The sequence below is a fragment of the Tuber melanosporum genome (genome assembly GCF_000151645.1).
Source record: "Tuber melanosporum whole genome shotgun sequence assembly, scaffold_19, strain Mel28".
In the NCBI taxonomy this organism is placed as follows: Eukaryota; Fungi; Ascomycota; class Pezizomycetes; order Pezizales; family Tuberaceae; genus Tuber; species Tuber melanosporum.
In genome coordinates this window covers 763,892-787,442 of record NW_003298852.1, presented here as the reverse complement: position 1 = coordinate 787,442, position 23,551 = coordinate 763,892, and the positions used below count along the sequence as shown (strand labels likewise).

At 48.0% G+C, this 23,551-nt stretch overlaps 5 protein-coding genes; 2 read left to right on the top strand and 3 right to left on the bottom strand.

Annotated features, from left to right (window-relative positions):
- Positions 1-138: 138 nt before the first annotated feature.
- GSTUM_00005395001 (uncharacterized protein) lies at positions 139-6,293 on the bottom strand. XM_002837467.2 has 7 exons: positions 4,981-6,293; positions 3,630-4,902; positions 1,743-3,491; positions 1,372-1,678; positions 1,077-1,310; positions 484-1,022; positions 139-425 (listed from the first exon to the last, which is right to left on the bottom strand). The coding sequence occupies exons 1-7, from the start codon at positions 5,379-5,381 to the stop codon at positions 399-401; spliced, it is 4,530 nt and encodes a 1,509-aa protein (XP_002837513.1). The 5' UTR covers positions 5,382-6,293; the 3' UTR covers positions 139-398.
- Positions 6,294-7,504: 1,211 nt separating this feature from the next.
- GSTUM_00005394001 (uncharacterized protein) lies at positions 7,505-9,365 on the top strand. XM_002837466.2 has 3 exons: positions 7,505-7,985; positions 8,062-8,341; positions 8,410-9,365. The coding sequence occupies exons 1-3, from the start codon at positions 7,567-7,569 to the stop codon at positions 9,142-9,144; spliced, it is 1,434 nt and encodes a 477-aa protein (XP_002837512.1). The 5' UTR covers positions 7,505-7,566; the 3' UTR covers positions 9,145-9,365.
- Positions 9,366-10,732: 1,367 nt separating this feature from the next.
- Positions 10,733-13,167, bottom strand: GSTUM_00005393001 (uncharacterized protein). XM_002837465.2 has 4 exons: positions 12,874-13,167; positions 12,528-12,679; positions 11,924-12,446; positions 10,733-11,860 (listed from the first exon to the last, which is right to left on the bottom strand). The coding sequence occupies exons 1-4, from the start codon at positions 12,925-12,927 to the stop codon at positions 10,772-10,774; spliced, it is 1,818 nt and encodes a 605-aa protein (XP_002837511.1). The 5' UTR covers positions 12,928-13,167; the 3' UTR covers positions 10,733-10,771.
- A 341-nt stretch (positions 13,168-13,508) lies between these two features.
- GSTUM_00005392001 (uncharacterized protein) lies at positions 13,509-15,373 on the top strand. XM_002837464.2 has 2 exons: positions 13,509-13,738; positions 14,031-15,373. Exons 1-2 carry the CDS (start codon positions 13,722-13,724, stop codon positions 14,827-14,829), a joined length of 816 nt encoding a protein of 271 aa, XP_002837510.1. The 5' UTR covers positions 13,509-13,721; the 3' UTR covers positions 14,830-15,373.
- Positions 15,374-16,640: 1,267 nt separating this feature from the next.
- On the bottom strand, positions 16,641-18,434 carry GSTUM_00005391001 (uncharacterized protein). XM_002837463.2 has 4 exons: positions 17,417-18,434; positions 17,158-17,363; positions 17,011-17,100; positions 16,641-16,956 (listed from the first exon to the last, which is right to left on the bottom strand). Exons 1-4 carry the CDS (start codon positions 18,141-18,143, stop codon positions 16,834-16,836), a joined length of 1,146 nt encoding a protein of 381 aa, XP_002837509.1. The 5' UTR covers positions 18,144-18,434; the 3' UTR covers positions 16,641-16,833.
- Between the last annotated feature and the right edge of the window lie 5,117 nt (positions 18,435-23,551).

Here is a 23,551-nt window from a genome sequence, read left to right as displayed (position 1 = left end):
AGACAGGAAAGAAACGATGTGGGTATGTCGATAAAAGGGAAAAAAAGGGAAAAACAGAAGAGAGGGAGTGGTGGAGGCATTAACTAATAATAAAGAGTGTATCGGTGAGGTGATGTCTTTTTTTTGGATTCGTAGAAATTAAAAGGGAATATTTATATAAAACAATAAAATTGATCCTGCCGTTAAGGCAAAAGAAAAACTCCGCTTAATGAATTTGTGATGAAAAAATGGAAAGAAAAAAGGGGAGGAGGGATAAGTAGATAGAAGAGTGAAAGGGTCATTACAACGTTGTCATAATTAAATATCTAGGAAGAGGGGAACGAACGCTGCATGACATAAAAGGAAATATAAAAATCATCGTCGCTGCTGCGTACTCGTACTATCCGATTCATCGTCCTTCACCAATCTGATAGAAGCGCTTGTTCCTGCAGAGCCCCTGAGCCCAGATCTACTATTTGAGGGGGTAGGGAGTTTTCCACTAACAGCTCTTGCAGCTCTTGGGAGACTGCTACCCACTGCATTGGCCCCTGTCCCAACGGTAGCACCCATGGAGTTCCTCTTCACACCAGTCATACTGGAGCCACTGGGATTCCTCTTAATTGCACCATAACCCTTCAGGGGAGACGACCGCTGGGAGCTGCTATGCTGACTTGTTGCCACCAAACTGGGACCCAGTCTTGTTTTCTGCGTCGAAATCGCCGGTGGATCCGGGAGCGGTCTTGAGATAGAGGCACTATAGCTCGTAGATGGCCCGGGCGGAGCCGGATGCCGCTTCATCGGCGGATCGCTAGACAATGGACCAGCGGTTCTGGGACGCGACAAGGTCTTCCTTCCGGTAATAAAGTCGTGATGCATGGCTTCATCCGGCTTCATCCTCTTGTCCGGATCCCACCGAAGGCACCTGGCGATAAAGTCTAGGAAGGCCTCATCATCGCACCTAAGAATGCCAGTAAGCGTTTTAGAGCTTGGCCGCCGGCGCTTTCCTTTAGACGAGACAATCATCCGAGGTTTGCCAAACGAATCTAGATGATATTAGCAAAAGGAAAGAAAGTAGAGAAGCTTAAGGGAAAACTGACCGAAGAACAACTTCTTTCTTGTGCTCTTTTCAATCAAATGCTTCTCCGGGGGGCCAAAAACCTCCATGATACATGCCAACTGTTCCTGTTCATTCTCTCCGGGAAAGATAGGATACCCTGTCAGTAGTTCCGCCAAAATGCAACCCAAGCTCCACATGTCGATTGGCATCCCGTAGGTCATACCGAGAATGACTTCCGGTGAACGATAGAACCGAGACTGAATGTAAGTATACACTGAAAAGCCCGTAAGTTACTATGCTTGGACGTTTTAAAATACCGGGAGAAAAAAATTTACCTTTCTCATGTTCAAAACAGCTACTTCCAAAATCGATGACTTTAATCTCCGACTTAGCAGGGTGGGCCAGCAATATATTCTCTGGCTTCAAGTCACAATGAATAACACGATGCCCTTTGAGGAGGACCAAGCTACTCAACATTTGCTTGGTAAACCTTCTGATAAGTCGTAAGGAGAGCCCTTTGAAGTCATTGGATTTGATGAACTCGTAGAGATTCATGCCTAGTAGTTCAGTTGAGATACACAGATGTCCACGGAAATAGAAAGATTGCGTAAAGTTGATAAGGCTATGCTTTCCGTGAGGATCCTATATCTCTTATCAGCATGCCAAAAAATCTTTGATACCGGGTGCTCAAGGACGGAAATCATACCCATTCCTTCAACTTCTGCAAGATATTGACTTCGACTAAGGCCTGTTGATGAAATCTCTTTTTGTTCCGAATGATTTTGATAGCTACAAGTCCTCCTGTTTTGTGATCAACGCATCTAACAACTTGACCGAAACTACCCTTTCCGAGGATGTCGACAATCTCGTATCTGTAAGCTAGATGGTCTCCCTTCACGATAGTATAGTCGCCTCGCTCGTCATCATATCCAAAGTTCGGCAGAGCACTTGAATTGAGATCCCCAACATGTTTCTTTGCGCCCGGAGTTCCTGTAAAATAAACCTCTTTGAAATCCACAATCTCTCCACGCTCATAGATGTTGAGAGCGATAGTCCGAAGGGCCTGCGGCGCAGACATTCTGTCCTTTGGCACAGCCCTACGTTTCAACTCCTCCAACTCTTGAGCCATGGCATCCAAATTCTTGCGCTTGCTAGCAATCCGCCTCATTTCCTCTTCTGCAATCATATCATCATGGTCCATGTTCGGGTCCGTGAGGACTGGTACTTGGTTTCTGCTACGCAGCTGCCCCAATGAACTTTTACTGCCCAACATTTTCGACATGGGGCTGAGAATTGAACTAGCTGCCGAGCTCTTAGCTGGGGGTAGAGGAGGTTGGGCTTTCTCCACATTTTCCACTCCCTTATCTTTACCAGTTCCCTCAGTTCCCCAGCTATTACTGCGGGCATGGTCGTGCTGCCCAACAAGAATACCATTCCCGATCGAGCTCTTCCTCCTACCTTGGCCCCCTACTACTGTTGCACCGTGTGGCCCTCTCACCGGGCTAGGTGGCTGATGCATAGGTCCCGCCCATGTTGCAGAAGCTGGTAGCTTGGGCGGTGGCATGTTGTCGTATTTAGAGGCCGCTTGGTATTCATCCGCTCGCTCAGTTGCAGCATGGCTATGCTTGCTAGAACTGCTCTTCTTCCAGCTCAAGCTTAGCTTCCTTCGGATCGAACTAGAACTAGAAGGTGTGTCCGGAACATCTTCTTGCACATTCCTTAATGAGTCTTGACTCTTCCTGGCTCTGCTCTTATTACTGTCACGCGAAATTGACAGTGGCATTCCTAAGATCCTTGCGCCCTTGTGGTCGCCAGTCTTGGCCTCATGCTCAACACTCTTGGGCAAAGAACTAGAGATATATGGACTAATCGTTTGCCTTCCCATCCTGCTACTTGCTGAAACCGGAATGCTACTGCTAGCGCTGGAACCCGCTCTCAAAGACATACTTGATGGGCTGTCACCCATGGGTTGCGCGGTTGCATTATTGATAGAACTCGTACTCCGGTGATAGGCCGCTTCGTCTCGGTCCCTCCTGCCAAAAAATCCCGCCTTAGAAGCCGTCATTGGAGTGCTCGGGGTTTTTATGCTCCTCTTTGGAGGTGGCGTCAATTCTTCCGAATCCGATTGTGGGCCAAGCGCATTGACCCGAGCAATTGTAGGTGTGCTCAGAGGTAGAAGGTTCAATGGTGGAAGGCGCAAGGGCACAAGGTCCTTTTTTCTCAAGCTTGAAGACGAACTCTTGGGCTCTAACGTCTGCACCGCACTGCCCAGACCCATGCCCCCCAATGTCATTCCACGCTTCCTCCTCGTCTCTCTATCTACCTTTACAATCCTTTCCTGCTTCTCTGGCTTCTCTCTCTTTTCCTGCCGCTCCGGTCTCACTAGTTTCCGGGGGGTCTCCGGAGCTTTGGGTTTTTCAGGGACCTGAGGTTTGGTGGGGGCGTCCAGGAAAGGCTCCATATCAAACATTTCAGGTTCCATTGGTAAGCTGGATTTCCGCGGACCGAACATGCTATTCCCGCTCCTTCTGCCCCCATTATTTCCAAAATCCGGAAACTGAAGTGGGTTAGGATCAGCCCCGACTGGCTCGACTGGAGAAACCAAATTCTTTGGCAAAGGGGGAACAGGAGGTATCTCCTCCTCCCGCTCCACAGCAGCTCGTGGTGGCTTTGGTAACCTAGAGGCTGCGAATGTCTGGCTTAGTTTAGGCTGCAACGACGTCGAGCCTATAGAGGTTCGAGCTGAAGTACTTGTGGAGGCAGTAGACAACCCTGAGCTATAAGATTTCCTTTGCGGCTCAGGTGTAGTTGCGGATGAAGAAGGGGTGACACTCTGTCTCGGAATCATTGAAGGACTGCCTGGTGTCGATCTCGCTGACTCTGTGTTAAATGGCATTGAAGGGGGAGTTGGTGTATGGATGACCGAGAGCCTCTTGAGCCTCCTGGCATCTGTAGGACTGACTGTTCTGGCGCCTAGTCCAGAAGCATGTGGAATTGTAGATATCCTACGAGAGGATCCCGACATCGGTATGCCCGATTTTCCTGGGGTGCCAAGCTTGCTGACGCTCGGAGATTTAGGCGACTTTGGAGGATAGGCTATCGATGAGTGTCGGGCATGCTCAGGAGTTAATGATGGCTTCAGTGGTTGCCCCGGTTGTTGAGTCTTTGGAGGAGGCTGCAAAGACTTTGACTTGGTATTCCTAGAGGAAACAGGCACTTTATAGCTTGCATCCGAGTTCCTAGAATAGCCGCTCCCGGGAACGTATTCCTTCTGTGGCATTGGTGGGGTTAGCGAACTACCTACCGGTGGAGCACCCGGCCTCCTCCGCTGTCCAGCTCTGGTGGAGTTTTCTGGCTCGATTGTTGTTGCCGCTCTACGATAAGTGGATGACGATGTTGCAGATGACAGGTTAGACGCGTTGCTCTGTCTTCGATTCCGATCCCGATAGCTGTCCTGGGCTTGAGCGTTGTTTGAATACTTGGAGACACTGGGCCTTCGGAGAATCGACTGGTTTGCCTGGTTCACCGAAGAGCCCGCATAATTTTTTTGATGACCCTCTTCTCGAACGGTATCACGGTAAACACTCCTTCCCGCATCGCCCCCATTTCCGCCACGTCCCGGTGCAGGAAATTGGCTTGGTTGATCATTGTCAATGATACCCCGGTGAACATCCTCCAAACTCACAGATGGGGAATAGCTAAACGGCTCGCCAGCTTCGTGCGCTCCCTCCGAGCTCTGCCCAAACGCATAAAATGTTGTCACGTTGCTTTCAGAAGAGCCGGGTGGTTGGAGATATGCGCGGGAGCTGTTACTAGCAACGCTATTGGCGGGAGATGAAGTATGTTTAGAAGAGGTGTCATTGTCCCTGTGAAACCCACGACCATCAGATCAAAGATTCAGAAGGTCGGAACAGAAATTGCCTTAGAAATATCAAGAGACTTACGATTTCAACGAATAATCCTGACCTCTCGTGATCAAGGGTTTCTGATCATTACGGTGAGAACGCGCGACCTTCTGTGGGGACCGAGGTTCCCGCAAGGAAGGCTTCGACCGAGGGAGGTTGTTGGTTTCCTGGTGAGATTTTTGAAGACGCTTGCGTTGTCTTCCATCCGCTACACCGTTGATATCATCAGAATCGCCTTCTCCCTTGGTGGTGGAATCTGAAGCCCAAAAACGAAAACCATTCTCACCCAGCGAAATAGAGCTCGTACTTGAATCGTCCCCCTTCGAAGATGCAGGGGAGTCTCGGCGCAGAGAGTAAGCTGTAGTCGTGGTTGTAGTCGTTGGATTCGTTAAATTATTAGATGCGGAGTGCTGTGGTTGCTGCTGTACTCGAACCGGCATGACGGATCACAACGCTCTTCAAGAAGGAGCGTTGGTGACGGTTGACAGGTACAATGAAAACCCTAGAGTGTATCGTGAAAAGGAAAGGAAACTTGATAAAAAATTGAATAACGAAAAGGGGCGGCTACGGATTGTTATGTCGAGGGGGTGAGAAAGCAAGAATAATCAATAACCCCAGTGGCCGAATGAAAAGTACAAGAGGGGCGAGAGAGACAAGAAGGAACGAGAGAAATAGCTTTGCAGATATAGGGACCTGTCAATCGTGTATACAGATCTTGGACTAACTAGGCGTTGAATCCGTGACGCTGTGACACATGGCGGAGACGAGAGAGAGAAAGCGAGGAGGGGACAGGAGAGAAAGGCGGTGGGTGAATGAATGAATGCAAGCGTGAGAGGTGGTGGCGGTTAGATTGGGATTGGAAAGCGCGGTCGTGGTGGATGGGATGGTCTGGGGGCGTGGGTTTGGGCGTTGGGCGTGCTGGAAGCAGATAGAGAATGTGAGAGTAGCCGTAACCGTGGTGATGCGAGATCTCGAGGCCGTGGATTTTCTCTGGAACGATCAAGGGCCAGAAAGAGAGAAAAATAGACAAAAAGAGAGAGAGAGAGCTAGCTAGATTACATGCACTTTAATACAGGTACTTTTCTGTTCTCTTCTCCCTCTTCTCCTTCCTCTTTTCTTCCCCTCTTTTTGTATGATATCTCTCTCGGTTTTTCTCTTCTTTTTGATATTTCTTTGCTGTGTCTCCCCGAGTTGTATTTTCCTGTTCAAGTTCTCTCGCGAGGAAAACTCGAGGCAACCTTTGATGGTAATTCTGGATCCTTTTTCTCTCTCTCCTTTCCCAGCCCCTTTGCGAATATTAGAAGAAAAAGAGAGATAACCGGTACGGTAGGCGGAGATGTGGGAGGGATTAGGTAGGTGGAGGGGAGCACAGGCGAGGAAACGGAGTGAAGAGGGTTCAGGGGAACATGGGGAAGAAGGAGGGACAATTGATGAACGAGGTTACCACAGAAAAGAAACCCTCAATCCTTGTACATTCTAATTGGTTAATTTCCTATCATATCATCCCCAGCAGCACCTCCGCAGCCTCAAGAAAAATATACAAGAAAAAAAGGCTGATGGTGAGAGAGTCCTTGTGAATCCCATTCCTCTGGTTTGTTCGGTTTACTTGTCTTCTTTCTGCTGTTGCTACATAAGGAATTATGGGCTATCATGCAAACAGAGAATGCGATAGGTTAGTCAGTTGCCGTGGCAATGCAGAGACGTTGATGCATAAGTCATGGCTTTCGGTCTGGTTGGTTTTAGCGAGCTCTTCTCCCTCTCGCCTGTTGTCGACAGTCAACAACACCACCATCCTTGCGGAGGTGGAGCTACTCGAGTACAGTGCCATGGAAGGTGATATGATACCGTACCGGTACCGGCAGACTAAGTTATGTGCTCCTATCGGTACCGGTATGCTCGAGCAAGCAGCCACCGCCGTTGCATTGTACCCGCTAATACCGGCAATAATAAGTACCGTCCTCGTCTAACACCTGCACCCTGCTGTGGAATTGAGATGCCGATACACCGGTACCGGTATGGCACTCGAGCGCACATTACCGGCAGTGCACCACCTTCCAACTGGGAAACATTGTGCTCTTTGGTTCACCGCTCAGCCATCAGACGAGGGTTCTCCCCAACTCTGGATGAATCTACCAGTACCGGCAGGAACTTGTTAGTCATGGAACGCCTTTCTCCCCAATTCCACCTGCTATTTAGCCTTTTAAGCCCTGCAGAATTTGAAGTTGGGAAGCTCATGCACTCTAATGTGAGCTTCCAAGATTGCAATGATGGCCAATGGGTTGTTGCTTCCCGGAAAAAGCTGTGCGATTTTTGCGCGGGGAAGGCTCAAGCAGTGAAAGGAACTGCGGCGTTTCCCGTGCGTGAAACAGCACCGCAAACTCCCACGACCCAAAAGCGGTGCTCGAGTAACACAATGCCACTTGATGCAGTTAACCATAGGCTATGCAGAGCCGGGTAACTTGTTTGTGCCAGTAAGACGTCATCCTGGTCTTTGGCACATGCTTGGAATCCAATCTGAACTTCCTTGGACTCTTCCCTCACTTGACCCTCTAACCTGTTGCCTAACCCCCCATCGCAAACACATACCAGCAAACCCCAATAAAACCCCCCTCCCTTCCCCTCAGAATGGACGACTCTCTTACCGTCGATTACGATCGGTACTACGATAGAGCAGATCCCCCAAGCAACTCCGAACAGCAGCAACAGCAGCAGCAGTCCCAGCAACCTTCTTCGCCTTACGCCCCACCCCTGCCTTCGCCGCTGCTCGAGCTGGGTAAAAACCTTGGCTTCCATAAACCGCCCCACTCACACCGCCGCAGTAGATCGCACGGGTCTGAAGACGATATGCCTGTCGAAGCTTCGGGCTCGGGTGGCACAAACCCAGGGTTGCAGGACCGCATACTTTCAAAAGTACTACAACAAATGCTACCAAGTGATTATTCGGTGGAGGATTATCAGGAGCCTCGGGACAAACGGAAAGACAAGGATAGACCTCAGTTTAGTTTAACATTAATGAGTGGTAATTTTAGAAAATTTAATGCAAGGTGATAATCAACCCTTTTCTTGATCTTTTGGCAAATTGTCTGCAACAATTTTGACGTTCGGAGCACTGTTGCGTAGGATTGGCGTTGTGTTTGTCTTCCAACATCGCCTGTTTCGTCTCCTACAATGGCGGAAGCCCACACACACGATGTCGGCACTAGCCGTGTACTCTTTTGTCTGCTTGGATCCATACCTTCTAGCAGTTCTTCCAGTAGCTGTAGTTCTACTATTCATCATGGTCCCCAGCTTTATAACGAGACATCCGCCGCCGCCGAGTATGCCAATGGAAAAATATACTGCACACGGCCCGGCGATCGCGCCACCTCCCGAGGTCAAAGCAGTTAGTGAGATGAGCAAGGTAACACTAGCTTGACAGAGCTGTCGGTAACCGAAAGGACAGGATTAATGGGCATTCTCAATTTTTAGGATTTTTTTCGTAATCTTCGCGATTTACAGAATACCATGGATGATTTCTCTGTTGCCCACGACAAGACAATTTCTCTAGTTGGGCCTCCAACCAACTTTTCTGACGAAGTCGTTTCCTCAGCTGTCTTCATCGCCCTATTCTTCTTATCCATTCTCCTATTCATCACTGCAGCTCATCTCCCGTGGCGCATGATCTTCCTGGTAACAGGTTGGATTATATTCTCAATGGGACATCCAACTCTGCAGGAGATTCTCATAGATGCACACAATGCCCATCTTTTACCACGCGAAGTTTTGGCTTCTGCAACAGCAGGTTCATTCATCCATAGAGACATCATTCTCGATGCTGTTCCCGAATGCCGTGAAGTTGAAGTATTCGAATTACAAAAACTTACATCCGGGGGGGAATACGAGTCGTGGATATTCTCGCCTACACCATATGAACCCATGAGCGCCCAGCGGATAGCCCACGAAAGACCTAAAGGGACCAGATTCTTTGAGGATGTCAGGTGCCCCCCTGGCTGGGAGTGGAAAGATAAAAAATGGACCCTCGACCTAGGTAGTACCTTTTGGGTCCGGGAGAGGTACATTGGCGGAGTGGAGATCGAAGAGGAGGGTGAGCGGTGGGTCTATGACAGAGTGGAGGGCGAGCAGGGAGTGCGGGGAGAATGGAGACGCCGGAGGTGGGTGAGGCAGGTTAGCCGGAAGTATCAGACGAGGATTGGTGAAAATTAGAGCGGTGGTATGCGCTGTTTACGCATGTCTCTTTTTTTCTATTGTCACGGCAACGGGGCGCTTGGTAACTGCGATATAATGGGTCTTGTTTTTTTGTTTCTTTTTGTTTCTTTTGTCATCATCTCCCCCTCAATCACTTTCTTGGATCGTTCAACGGGGTTATGTGCGTAAATATTGTACTCGTACATCCATAAATCCCAAATGCGGGCGTATCCATGATACATCACTCGATTCCCGCGCTAGATGTCTGGTATCCTGCCCTGGGACAACCAGTATATATAAAGCAGGCTTCCTCCGGAAACCCGGCAGGGTGCCCACTACCCAACACCCAACCACCCAGCCCATGCAGGGAGAAGCTACGGCTGAAAGCGAGCACTTCTCCTCAGACCGCGTATCGGCAAGTCCGTTGCGTGTATGGGTGTTCTACCATACTGGTGCCGTACTACGAGTAGTACACTTACTGCAGGAAGAACCCATCGTTGCGGCGGTCAGTCGGTCGATCCGGTAGAGAATCTTGGCAAAAAAGAAGGCGAGGAACAAAGTCGGTGTAGAAAGTTGGGCGTGATAACAGGCGCAGGGTAGGGTACGGCACTGGTGCTCCTCCACCATCCCAACCACCATTTCAAATAATATTATGATATCATACCACCCAAGAACCCCCCCTCCGAGAAGGCTAGGTACTGTAAATTTATGATACTTCCCGGGAAGGATGCGGTACTGGTCAAATAAACCAGCTCGACCGGGCCATAGTGCCGTACATCGCCCCCACGGCTTCGTACAAAATTCTGCAAACGGGGCTTTGAGAACGGGCACTAAATGATTAGTATTTTTATGAAAACATTATAATACTCCAAACCCCGACTACATCCCATCGAAGCAAAAAATCCCACGGTATCCTACCGTACCGCATTCAAGAAAACTATTTATCCCATCTCCGACTCTGATGAGGCATGCATGTTCCTCTTATGTCCCCCCCCACCGCGGGCAAGTATATTACGGCGACGACATATTCAGCCATGCCCTGGCTATCGCAAAGTCACCCCTTGAGAGAGGATATCTCTCTAAGGGCATTACCTTGACATGGCATATCTCACCGAATACTAAAGAGGAGGAATATAGGAAGGAGAGTGGGGTGTATTGGTATCTGTGCTTGAGAGGGAGGTAAATTATGCATCGTGGTATTTTTTCGGCCGGGTAGAGTTTTTCTGGGGTTTGGACTGCTCTGGTCTTGGTTGGTGATGTGGTGTCCGGGGTCGATTAGCCACTAGGTTATGCAGCGCGCTATATGGCGAGAGGAATGGAGTGCTATCCCTGTTGCTCGAAGCGTTGCTGGTTCTCAAGAACGGACAAGTCCGGTCCCGGCGGGTTTATTTAATAAACTGAGCGGACTAGAACCCACCCGTGTCACGGATCAAGGGAACGCTGCTGCGATGCCAAACTGCCCGTGTAGACTATGGTAATAGGTATTTTGTATTCATCCAAACCTAATCCAAATCACGTGAATATCGAGTGAGAACCCATGACCGATCCGTGCACTTAATTCTGTCATTAAAACCCAGATTACGAGAACCACCCGTAAAGCATGATCAAAGGCGCCCCCCCATTCTCAAGAAAGGGGCCCAGCCATCTAAACCTCAAACATCTCTCTAAAGTTAACTCCGTACCCCCCTCCGGCCGTCATGTCCAGCCTCCACCCCTTCCAATTCGCCAAACCCCGCTTGACCTCCTTGATCCTCTCGAGCCTCTGCGCTTCCATCTGCCTCCTCTCCTCCTCCATCTGCGCAGCGTATAAATGGTCGTTGCCACCACCACGCGGGTGGTGCTGGCCGTCACCAGCGTTCAAGTCCACGTCCAAGAATTCCTGTTGGTGCTGCTGGGTAGAGCGCGGGGGTGCGGATGCAGACGCTAGCCCCTGCTTCTCGCTAGTGTACCAGCGGCTGCGCTCCTGCTGCAATTGCTGCTCTAATTGCCGGACTTTTGCCTCTAAGCGTTTACGTCCATCGTCTTCGAGCTCGTCGACGAGTTCGTCATCCTGCGGCATTGAGCCGGTGCCCCGTCTTGCGTCGCTGATGGCCTTCTCGAGAGAGCTCCTTAGGGTGGCATTCTCGGATTCTAGGTGGGTAGTGCGCTTCCTTAGTTCCAAGACTTGGGTGGTTAGGTTTTTGTTCTCCCTTTCTAGAGCTGAAGCCTTCTTTTGCGATTCTTGACCCTTCATATCTGTGTCTCGATACATGGTCTTGAGAGTGTTGTAATCTTTTTCCCAGGATGATATACTGCCGGCTTGGCTCTTTACAGTTGCACTGGCTGATTCAAACTCTGCTTGGACAGATGTGATTTTGGTCTCTGCAGAGCTCCTAGCAGCACCCTCGGCAACAAGGCGTTCTGCAGCTTTATCTAACTTCTTCTTATTTTCCTCAAGCTCTTTTGCAACATCCTCCTGCGATTCCTCCAGACCTTTCACCTTGCCCTCAGCAGTAGCAAGCGCGGATTGACTTTCGGCAAGACTCTTGTTAGCTCTCTCGAGGTCACCTCGAAGCTTGCTTATGTCCATCTCCATATTCTCAATCTGATCCTCCTTTGCGGTGAGGGATTCTCTATCCTGCGTCGAAGAAGATGAAGATGAATGGAGCTTTAGATCCGAGATAGCCTTATCCTTCTGCGAAATCTGGGATGTGAGATGTGACATTTGCCGAGTGAGGGTTGCAACTTCTGATTTCTAAACACCCAAGCCCAATCAGCCAACCCACCCTCCAATATCACTCCCAAACTCAATGCTCACCAATTTCTCAAGCTCCTCTTCCCGGGCCTTCCTCTCGGTAGCCGCAGCTTCAGCCCTCTCGACAGCTTCTTTGAGCTCGGTCTTCACACCGGCCAAAGTCTCCTGCGCCTCATCTTTCTGAACAGTAACTTCGCTAAGCTTCTTCTCCTTCTCCTTCAACCTTTCCACCTCCGCCTCCAGCCTCTCTACCGACTCCGTAAGCTCCGATATAGTAGTAGCCTGTTTCCGGTAGATATCCGGCACTGTCTCCCCAGGACTCAACGGGCTCTTATTCGAAGATCTCACAATGTCCGCGGCGGTGATGGATGGCCTCCGAAATCCCGAAGCCGACTGACGTCTAGCATGTATCGACGCAGCTCTAGAATGCGCCGCAGCCCCTGCGCCGCCCAACGAGGCAACCGGTGAATGCGAGGATTCGGGATCCGCGGGGGTCATCGGTGAGGATGCATCTGAATTAACCACCTCCGCAGCAGCAGCGGGAGTTTCGGCAACCTCTCCTGCCTCGGCCGCTAGTTCTTTCGCACTATTTCCCCAGCAAGCACGTTAGGAGTTATGTCCTTAAACAAGAATGAGAAGTTTGATTCGGCTTTGCTCAGCTACTGACTTTTCCTCTACCAGTTGTCCCTCGGTTGGGGAAGGGGCTTCCGATGCTTCCGCTTGCTCCGTTTGCACGGGCGATTTACTCGTCTCGCCCGTTGTAGACGCTGGAGTTACCGAACCCTTTTTTTTCCCCTTCTGTTTCTTGAGTTGCTCAAACTAGAATACTCGCAACACCACCCCTCGGTGCCGGAAACGTCAGTTTACTTGATAATGCACCTTCCAACACAATCCCAATCCAGAAAGAGGGATGAGTATCATAGAAGGAATGAGTGTCCGTGGGTATCAGGCGGCGAATTTTCACTCGGGAAATTTGTGCAATCCGGATTGTGTGCGATAATGACCCCACTCACCCTTCTCTTCGCCGCAGCTATCTTCTCAGCCTTCGCTGCATCAGTGTCGGCCATACGGATGAGACTATGTGAGGTATACCGATAGATATCGGGGGATACTGGACCGTTATTACCTCCGCCACAAAAGCACAATACTAGGGCAAGGTGATGAGGGAAAAGGATGAATCAAGGCAAACGTAGGGTTTAGGATATGACAAATTTCATGCACTGTGGATTATGTCTATGAATGACACGATAGAAGGCGGTCCGTTTGTCGGTTGGTGGGTAAGCGTGCTGTGTCGGTGCTATCTTGCAAGGCAGTGTGGGAGGGGTCCAGGAGGAATGAACAAAAGGCGGGAGCTCCACGGTGTCATGGTCACTTTTCGAGCCAAACAACCTCCATCCAGGCGATTTCTGCATTGCCCTTCCAAAATGAGACAGCTATTACCCGGACTCAGGGTGCAGGGATGAAAGTTTTGGATGGAATCTTCACTCGCCGAATGGAAGAATGTATGATGATGATGATGATAATAATAATAATAATAATAATATACTTCCTGGATGTTACTAATATTATTAACATTTGTGCCCTATTTCTCACGCAATTTTTTTCCCTCCCCCTTTCGCTGCTCCCCACGAATATTGCTTCTTTCGATACCACACTCTCTCACACATCGCGATGAGCTTGGGTACGAGTACTGTGTGCCCTAACAGCACAGTGGAAGGCGGAAAGCAAGGAGAAGGAAAAAATTAGAGAAACCTGCACAACATAATTTGACAAAGGGGAAATCGGGACTCAGACACAGCGCATGAGATCAAAATGGGAAAGCCATCAAGCAGAAAGTTAGGGGAAAAAAAAAAAAACTTGAATGAAAATGAAACAACTGTAATCACAATCCCTTCCCCAAGTTCCCTTCCCACTTTCCCACCCCTCCCCTCATAACAACCTTTTTCTTTCTTTCTTTTCTTCTTCCTCTTTTCTCTCAATCTCAATCTCTGCTTTTCAGTAGATGGATGGGCCATGCTCCAGATAAAGGCTTTTATCACACGACAAGACCCTCATCTCTCGCCCTCTTTTCCTTCTTTTCCCTTCTTTCCTTAAGTTCATCATACCTTGTTTTCTCCCTTTGGCCTCCATTCCCTGTTGTGCTCACTCAAGATTGGTGATACTTCCACAGAGCTACATCAAAAGTTCCCATCTCACACGATACCGATACCTATAATACGTACCTACTCGCGTGCCCACCTCTATCCACCTCCTCCCCGAACAAACACCATACCACCCACGCCGGAGAGGAAAAACCCACCCTCCGAAACCTTACCCGCCCTCTCTCACGCTTATTCCTTCGCACTCTTCTTCACACACAGACAAAACACAACCTCTTTTGTCTAAAGGATAAAAAAATAAAAATAAGAAACCAAGAAGGATTACAAGCAATCATGTCGACCACTCCGACAGCCGCCACTACAGCCCCCACCACCACCTCCGTCCCCCAGAGTCCCAGAGCAGAACCACTCCAATCCCACTTCGCCAAACTCGCCCAAGACCCCATAACCACACACCTCACAGACACGAACGCAATCCCCATCCTGTCTACCCATCCGCAGCCCTCCTCGCCCGGCCTCTCCTCGCTTTCGTCCGCCTTCGTACAGGCACATGACACAGCTTCCAGGATGGGGCTGGGAAAGCCGCTGCGCGTCACGCTGGCGACCGCTTCCGGGGCGGCGGTGATCCAGACTGCTACAGTCGATGAGGGGAGTGGAGGTGGCGGAGGGGAGGAAGGGGTTGATTATGTTGGTGGTGGAAGTTCTGGTGGGGGAGGGGGAAGAGGTGGTGGTGGTGGTGGTAATGGTGAGATGCTGGTTGGGACGGTGATTGCTAAGGTGGATAGATTGGCCGAAGCGAGGATGGTTAGCTGGGGTGTCGAAGAGGTTGCTCGGAGGTTTCAGAAGAGTGCTGCGGGTGATGGGTTATAATCCGCTCTCGGCCTGTGGAATGAGATGAGATTGATGACGGCCTGGTGGTCATGTTAATAACATGCCACTTTTTCCACTTTACTTCTCTTGCAGTTTTTAACACTTTCCTCTCTTCTTCCCCAAATATGCTTTCATACACGGTGGCTAAGTAAGCAAGGATGTAATGAGGTGGTTTGCCCGTTTGCCCGTTTGCCGTTTCATCATCATCGCGCTGTATCGGTATAATTATTCGGCGTTTTTTCTTCTTTTCTTCTTTTCTTCTTTCCTTTTTCCTTTTTCCCAACAGCAAATAACCCTTTACAACCGTTATTTACCTGCTGCTTACTATTTATTACTCCTAATACTTTTTTCTTTCTTACAAAGAAAAACCTCCCAACGGCGTACCGGCGGGAATGTAGCACTTAGCTACTGGGCAAGAGGAGAAAAGGAAGAATGGAATAAAACCATTGTATCAATGCATTCGAGGCACCGATATTCATCATGTCAGGATGGTTACTTGCCATGAGCTTGTTATTATGCCTTAACACAACGAAACTATCAAACATCACTATCAATATCCATTGAGCACAACGGCACCCACCCACCACCACCACCCTTATCCACGAATATCTTTCTCCTCCCCCAGAATACACACAAGCTGCGCTTCACACGGCCCGAAATCCAAAGCTAGATATAGCACCGCACAACTCTCCGATCCAGACCGCTAACCAAAGCTGCCGCATCACCATACCGGCACAGCACTCGGGCACGCACCCAGGGCGGGTATCATAGCCGGACGGACAGACAGACGAAATTGGATGGAAGCTTAAGGTTTGGTACATATCCCCCAGCAGGGATACTTTTCCGATGGTGGTCTCGGCGTTTCTGACCGGCGTTCGGGTACGGTACGCAGCGCTGTGTACTGTTGGGGGGATGCAGTGGGCATGGCATGATAATATCATCATACCATAATACCATACCTATGGGTATGTAGGTAAAGTTTGAGGACTGTGGGGCAGGATAGGGTAGAGTCAATGCGATAGGATACCGGTAAGATAGGAGGACAAAACAAGTTCTATCATGGTCCTCAGCTCGTATCATACTCACGACAAGACCACAATCTGTACTGTACACTTGTATATATATATGATACGACGCGGAACAAATCTAGGGTTAAAAAGATATTAATTACGACAGCACGCTGCAGTAGAGTCGTGCGCTGATGGATAGATAGATATAATGTATGACAACACTTCCTTCTTGCTTCTTCGGATTAAAAGTACGGTACTCTTACCACATATTCCCTCACCAGCTAGCCACAAGAGACCAAAAAAGGAAGAAAAAAAAAAACGATTAATGAGAGCCTATTTGAATCATGCAAAAAAAAAAAACTGTCAGAAAAAGCGATTGTGCTGCAAGTAGTACAAGTGATCTCGGTCAGTGCGTCGGTACAACTTAGGGAATAAAAAAATAAAAATCCATAATTTTATACAAATGAAAGTAGAAAAAAAGATCAACCGGCAGTGAATGATTCCCTACATCTCTCGTGATCATCAGATGCCTGCCAAAAGAAACAAAACACAATCAACTTGAATCAACCAGCCCAAGATTTCTTGTTTCTGTACCCGCTCTCCCGCGAAATCCCAAGTAACCTGAGTCCAAAGTCTTGATAAGTGAAAGATGGTATATGTACTGTACGATAGTCCTCCACATGAGGTAAAAAGGGAAAAAACAGATCGACAGGATATAAAATAGCTATAGTAAACAGGAATATAAACTAGATGATGAGTGTGGCCTACGATGGCTTTCCTTCCCAACTGGAAATCATCGGAGGGGGGAAACGAAAAAGAAAAAACATTACCACCCAACAAGCTTGACAGGACAAAATTCAAACCGGACACCTGAGATCTATCCCCATATTGTCAACGTACTATATGGCTGACTTCTTTCACCTTTCTGGGATCCCAAATCCCAACACCAGGAAAAAAATAAAAGACCGCCAAGAAAAAATCCACAACTATACATTTACTTCCATAGACGGAAGGTAGCATGTTCACCTGGCGCAACTGCAACGGTACATCCAGCATCGCCACCTTGGCAGTCACCCATGATGCACTCGCACTTCTTGCTGCTGACGCCACCAACTATCTATAATGATATTAGTATTAATACCGAAAATGTGAAGAGATGGGATACGCATACCGAGACGTTGTAGTTGGCGGGCTTCTTATTGTTGGGGTTCTTGGAGACGGAGATCCAGATCTTACCACCCTTCTTTCCGGAACCGAAGATCTGCAAAAATTATATTAGCATCCGGTAACCCCTCTCAGTAGCATGTGCAAGTCTCACGTAAGGTGCCCAGTTCCCAACCTCACCACCTTCTTTACCCCAGAGGCACCCATCCTTGACGCTAACACCAGCATTGTTGACATAGTACTGGGCGGAGGTGGAACCACCCTTCCATGTGTAGGCACCCGGGGAGTCGGCATCAGGAGTAGTAAGAACCTTCTCTGTGCCAGGATCACACTGCAAAGGAACAACCATGTTCTCGGATCCTATACACTATTAAGACAAACTCTAAATGAATAAATAACACCGCACAACTTACCAGGATAATCGGTACGGCAGACAGCCACCATATCACTCAACTCGTTCTTAACAGTGATACCACTAGCACCGGCCTCACACAGGTACTTGGAATCAGAGCGAGTAAGGGTGAGGAAACCGTTCTTGCAGAGAAGCCCACCGTGACTCTCACCAGAAGCAGGTTGTTCTGCAGGCCATTGACCCTTGCTGAACCCAGGGGGGCAAGCGTACGAACAAAGAGCGCCCTCTTTACAAACACCCTCGTTATCAAGGTTTCCGCCGTTATACTGAATACCAGACCATCCGTCCTTCGTGTGCCATGGCAATGGGACTGCGCCATAGTCCGAGGGGAATTTGCTGCAGGGAATGACACCATCCTTGAATTCACGACCGGTGTTGCTATTAGAGTCAACACCACTGTTAGAGTTCGATGTGTCAGAATCCGAGGTGTCCTTCTTTTTATCATCCTTCTTGTTATCCTTCTTGGGCGCAGAGGACGGTGTGGGTGATACTGAAGGTTTAGGGATATTGTTTCCAAGGTTCTTGACCTCCTGGGGAGAGTAGGTGGGAGTGGAAGCAGGAGTGGACTCAATGGTGGTCCAAACCGTCGTAACCTCAGTAACCATATCGCGTTCCTTCAAAACTCTAGCATGGCGACCATGCGCATGAGCATGCTTTCCATGGGGCTGAGCAGCGGCCAAAGCACAGAAGCCTGCCAGGGCGAGCGAAAAGAGGGCGTCGACCTTCATGTTTAAAATGAAAGTATATAATACTTCGAGTAGAAAGGATTAATTGGGAGAGGTCGCTCAACGATATTAAGAAACCGATGTTCTCGTGCTTAAAAGAGAGTGGAACTACTGTTCTTTATGTAAAACAGCAATTGACTAAAGTCGGAATCGAATGACGACGAGTAAGCTGGAGCGACGGAAAGTGAAATTCCTTTCGTTACGCAGAAGATTCTGCTACGGGTTGCTTGTCTTAAAAGGAGTGTGGTGGGAAAGGAACAATTCCTTTCCTGTGGGAGCGAGACAATCAGCAACAGGTAGAGAACGAAGGTAAAGGAGGAAGAGAGAGAGAGAGGGGAGGAAAAGTGGAAGAAGAGGGAAGGGATACATAAGTAGTACTCGTAGCAGGCAGTGGGTTGGTCAGGGGGTAAGGGTGTGGGTGGTTGACGAGGACTGCTGAGAAGGAGGGATGGAATTTCAGGGGGTAGAGGCGGAGAAGGAAAACCACAGCCAACAGAAGCCAGAGAGAGACATACAAACGTTCTTAGCACCCCAGCGGCAGCATCCTCAAGTACGGTAACTGTAGAACGAGCGTGCAAGGCCTGCATTGTGTGGTGTCTCTCCCGGTTCAAAAGAGAGAGCACCCCATTACTCGAGTAGGCGGGAAATGAGTGACAAAAGAGCGAGCAAACCGCAGGGTGCCAAAGGTCCCCCGGTCGGTGAATTCCCCAATACAGAAGGCGATGTACTAGGATTGGCTGTGAACGGCGGCTCATCCTAAGAGCCATCGACATACGAGACCTTGCTGGGGCCTCCCATTGCATGAAATGAAATGAGGTTATAATAAATAAGACAAAAAAAATAAAACATAAACTTGAATAACGTACTGTACTATACGAGTATGCGCGGGCAGGTCGCACAAAGGAGCAGACCGCGATAGCGTGCCTGTGAACAAGAGATTTTGATCCTCCCTTACCCCGTAAACCAAAAACGCTCACGACGGAGAGATCGGGAAGAAGTCGTTGAGACCTAGCCCGTGTTTTTGTGCGAAAAAGGACACCCTCTTAACAGGAGATAGTCTGTATCTGCACTTTACCCTGATGACGGTGATGATCTTGTCCACCCATCCACCCATCATTCGCAAGGAATTCATGGCCTCAAAATTGCGTTAAATGGGATCGTCCATATCAGTATCTTTCGGCTGTGGGCTGTGAGCGGCAACCGAGAAAGCATACCATCTCTTCATCCCTCCATCACCATCATCATCATCGTCATGACCCCCAAAGTCCCGCACAAGCGTGTAAGTGAATGAGAAAGTGCTTGCGCCCATCACGACTGACTCAGAGGAAAAGTTACTCCCCACCGCTGGTTCTTTCTGGACTCCCTTCCCCCTTCCGCGTTTCCCATAGAAACATCATAGTTCCCCTTGATCGTTGGACCAGTTTGTGCTAGGTTATAATTGATTTTTATTTTTATTTTTATTTCCCTTTCTTTTTTTTCCTGATATGAACAAATTTGGAGCAAGAGCCAACGTTGTTGCTGCAGCGCTAGGAAATTGCTTTTACTTTCACTGTTTTTACCCCTGCCAAGCCTAGCAAAAAGGGGCACTTGAATACCTGATTGGTCCACAACCGCGAGCATCAACCGCTAAAAATCTATGATATCTCTCTTCACGCCCACATCCAGAAACTCCCCTACGTCTCCCCTTTCTTTTTCTTTCCTTCTTTTATTTTTCACGTTTCACGTTTTTCTTTTTCTTCCACCCTCTCAATCAAAACAAAAGGCCCAAATTTCTGCTCTGCGGCAAAAGAAAAATATGGAAAACTCACAATGAGGCGGGGGGGGGGACAAGGATATAATTGACCTACATAACTACAATGCGAGGTAAGGTGAAGAAAGATTGTTTTGTCGTTCAACAACAAAATTCACCTGCCGACCGCCTTGTCCACGGAATAACACCCAAAAACCGTTGTGTCCAAGAGTTCTCTCTCTCTCTCTCATACAGATGGATATAACTACTCGACATTTTTTTCTGAAGGATCCGGAGTGGGAAATTCCTAGGCAATGGCTTCACGGCACCAAATTTTGCGGGAACTACCGCAACCTGGGTCACAGACACATAACTCAGGTTCCGGGGACTTTTAAGGACGTCGGGTAGAATTCTTTCGAGCAAGGAACAGGAAAATTCTCATTGACGGCTGTTGTACTTGTAGCCCACAAATCAATTATCCTCAAGAGCTCAGTACCGTATTGGGAAATAATGAAAATTAAACACACCAAGATGTACTGTAATATACCGGTAGATTAGTTATTGTTTGGGTGTTGATCAAAGTCTAAAAACAGACTGCTAGTACAGGCACCCGGGAATACGTTTGTGTACAAGACGGGGATTATTTTGCGGGTTAACCTAAATTAACCGTGCGAAAACATATTCCCTGGTGCTTGTACTGGTACCGCTATTGGATCTATGATAGCAAGTATCATAACACGGTAGAGTTACTACAGCTAGCAGCACTCCAGAGGTTGACTCTTCTGATTAAAGTGATGGGGTGGTTGCTGTGCATTGCACCAAAGCACTCGTTTAATTTGTGCCCATACAAACACTCCCAAAATGGCATTCTCATCTTGTGGGACATTTTAGGCACCCTTGTTACCCGAGAGCGCATTCTGGGAGGTTTCCGATAAAACATCACTCGGACTTTTCCCCAATGAGATTCCCATTCCCTCCCGAACTCTCCCCCCTCTGCGGATTTAATTGCACGGATAGCATTCTGCTACCTGTGCCCCGACCTTTTGGTTCTAGCTCTGGCATAGCCTTCCTTCTCGGTACTCGAGTACTTTTAAATTGCCATTATCGCGGTAGCGAATCTGTTGCTCCGGAAACCGTGATAAAAAGGCCCACTTTTTTACTCTCGTTAACTCTCTCTCTTTTTTTTTTTTCGCTTATCGGTGTGAGTGGCTAACCGCGTGTGCTTATATCCCAGCTTCGCCCCCATCTCCGATATCCTGGCTCTGGGCCTCGTAAACCCAAACCAGGGCTGATTTTGCGACTAAGCTGAAATGGTGATAGTCCTCCCTGGTTGTTTTCTATGTTCATCAAAAATTTCTCCAAATCCGATTTCCACCCCCCCCCCGAAAGAAAAAAAAATAATCCATGCCAAGGTCTCGTGCGGTCCGCCGAATACTCTTCACAAGAGCCTAATTGGGCACAAGCTCTCACAGTACGAAATTATCATCAATATCATGTCTCCAGTACCGGCTCTCGAGTACCGGTAAGCCCCCTCACCTCAATCTACCACCCGTTTGAGTTTTAGCCCCCGTCCATTCGGCTGCACCACGTATTTTGGCCCTCCTCGGGGCATGGCGTGGGTGTACTCGAGTACAAGTACCGGTACGATGCATACACCAGACCCGACGCACATGGAGGGGAAGAAGAGTTGTTACAAAAAAAAAACCCTTCAAAAACTATCTTTTCTCGCCAAAGTGGGCTACGCAAAGGATATTTGGACAAGACACAATCTGTGGCATCTCAGACCCCAAATTTTCTCTACTCGTACAAATGTTCACTACCGGTAGTCAACTTAAGGAGAAGAAGGGGTGAAAGTGGAAAAACATCTTGAAAGCCAAGACTTATTATGCCGTTTCGGTAGTTCGAGGAGATTTAGGTACGTGGCGGAGAACTGAAAGGGGTGAACACAGCCAGAAGAAAAGGGGGGTGTGTCCAGCAAGAAGGCCTCAACACGGAAGTAGACTACCGTAATCAGTGATCACTCGTTCTTTGAATCCCGAGGAGAGACAAAAAGTGACATTTGACTCTCAACAATTCTCGTGAGTATTAAAATCCTCGCTCCCCAATAACATTTCGGAAATCTAGAATCACTATCGGATGAACTGGCACTACTTGTTGTCCGTGTACTAGTACAATTAGCCTTGTAGACAACCAGCGCACATACCACATGCCTCGTTTGATCCCTCCAAGGATTTCTTCCACGTTTGCATCGCATTGCCCTAGTTGTACTGTTAGCATCGATACTCGAACGGTGTACGCAAATCAAACTAGGTCCATGATATCCCTCAATCTTGCTGACGAAGCGAACGAATGAGATGCTGTAATCTCCCCAAGGACTACCGGGGTGTATGCCGGTTTAACAAGCAAGCAGAAACGTGTGGAGATGCAGATGGCAAACTTGCGCTCGAGTGGAGCGCACATAGGCACGCATTGCAGACGTAATGTCATAGTACAGTACAGTACTTGAGTACCGTAAAAACTTTTGCAATTGGCCATCTCGGAAAAAAGGGATATCTTCGAAGGATGGTGTATGAACAGGGGGAGGGCTAAGCGAGCTATGACTCATACAGCCGAGTGATAATCTGTGATTCAGAAATTAGATTCCCGCTTTTTGTAATATAAAATTGAGTCTGTATACGAGAATAAAGTTAGATAAAGAATGAACTACCAAGATTCCAAAACAAGGGAGAATAATGAGTCTTTGGAGAATCTTCATGGCTCATATATAAAAAGTAAAGTCATAAGATTTAGAGGCTTGAAAACTCTGGAAATTGTAATTAATTCAAGAGTTTTTATGACTCGGAAGAGTGAAACTACATGAATCATAAAGCGTAAGTATACCGAAATCAATATAAGATTAGGGAAAATATTTGAAATGCAAAATAGATAGTATCAAGACTTATGACAAGAATTCTAATTATACCTTGACTTGAATTTGCGATTTAATATCTTCTTCAAAATATATTCAAGATGAATTACTATCAAGTAGCATGGACCAAAACCAAAGACAATTAGCTAATGGGTATTGAACCAACAAAATCTCAATCCCGTTATTTGAGTTGAACAAACGTACAGCTAATGGCAGAAAATTTGGGTTCTTATCTTTCTGGAACATCACCGAATTCCTCTCAAGAAGCAAGGTTATCTCTAAAAGCCTACTCAGCAAAAAGCAGCCAATCAGTTCCAAATTCCACAACGAAAAATTAGCCACCAGGTTAAAAGACAGGAAGGAATAGAAAAGCTAGAGATCAATACTAAAGGGAGAGCTTCTAAACTAGAAATTGGAAACTATAGTCAATGCTGGTAGCAGGAGTTGGAAGAGAAGTTATATAGTCACTTCCTTGAATGGCGAGCACAGGGGCAGATTGTGAGGAGGAGATGGTTTCAGATTCAAGGAGGATTTCAATTCTGTGAACTGTATCCTGATCGGAATTTGGATATATTCTGATTCAGTAATGAGTAGTTCGCTGGTTTTCTAGGACGATATCATATTAGTCTCCGTAGTATCACAAAAAAAGACCAAAAGATTCCTCTCGAGTATTAAACCTTAGTTATTAACTAGCTTCGTTTCAACTACAGAATCTCTCAGCCTCGTCTCACCTCATTTCTTGATACAGTACTTATACCACGAGTTAGTTGCTTT

Coding starts and splice junctions, on each gene's coding strand:
- GSTUM_00005394001 (XM_002837466.2), top strand. CDS start 7,567: ATGGACGACTCTCTTACCGTCGATTACGATCGGTACTACGATAGAGCA. Junction 7,986..8,061: donor TTTAGAAAATTTAATGCAAG/GTGATAATCAAC, acceptor ACTGTTGCGTAG/GATTGGCGTTGTGTTTGTCT. Junction 8,342..8,409: donor CAGTTAGTGAGATGAGCAAG/GTAACACTAGCT, acceptor CTCAATTTTTAG/GATTTTTTTCGTAATCTTCG.
- GSTUM_00005393001 (XM_002837465.2), bottom strand. CDS start 12,927: ATGGCCGACACTGATGCAGCGAAGGCTGAGAAGATAGCTGCGGCGAAG. Junction 12,447..12,527: donor GGACAACTGGTAGAGGAAAA/GTCAGTAGCTGA, acceptor CTGGGGAAATAG/TGCGAAAGAACTAGCGGCCG. Junction 11,861..11,923: donor AAGAGGAGCTTGAGAAATTG/GTGAGCATTGAG, acceptor TTGGGTGTTTAG/AAATCAGAAGTTGCAACCCT.
- GSTUM_00005391001 (XM_002837463.2), bottom strand. CDS start 18,143: ATGAAGGTCGACGCCCTCTTTTCGCTCGCCCTGGCAGGCTTCTGTGCT. Junction 17,101..17,157: donor TTGGGAACTGGGCACCTTAC/GTGAGACTTGCA, acceptor TAATTTTTGCAG/ATCTTCGGTTCCGGAAAGAA. Junction 16,957..17,010: donor CCGCCAACTACAACGTCTCG/GTATGCGTATCC, acceptor ATATCATTATAG/ATAGTTGGTGGCGTCAGCAG.
- GSTUM_00005395001 (XM_002837467.2), bottom strand. CDS start 5,381: ATGCCGGTTCGAGTACAGCAGCAACCACAGCACTCCGCATCTAATAAT. Junction 3,492..3,629: donor CAAAGAATTTGGTTTCTCCA/GTCGAGCCAGTC, acceptor TTTGATATGGAG/CCTTTCCTGGACGCCCCCAC. Junction 1,311..1,371: donor CTGTTTTGAACATGAGAAAG/GTAAATTTTTTT, acceptor CGGGCTTTTCAG/TGTATACTTACATTCAGTCT.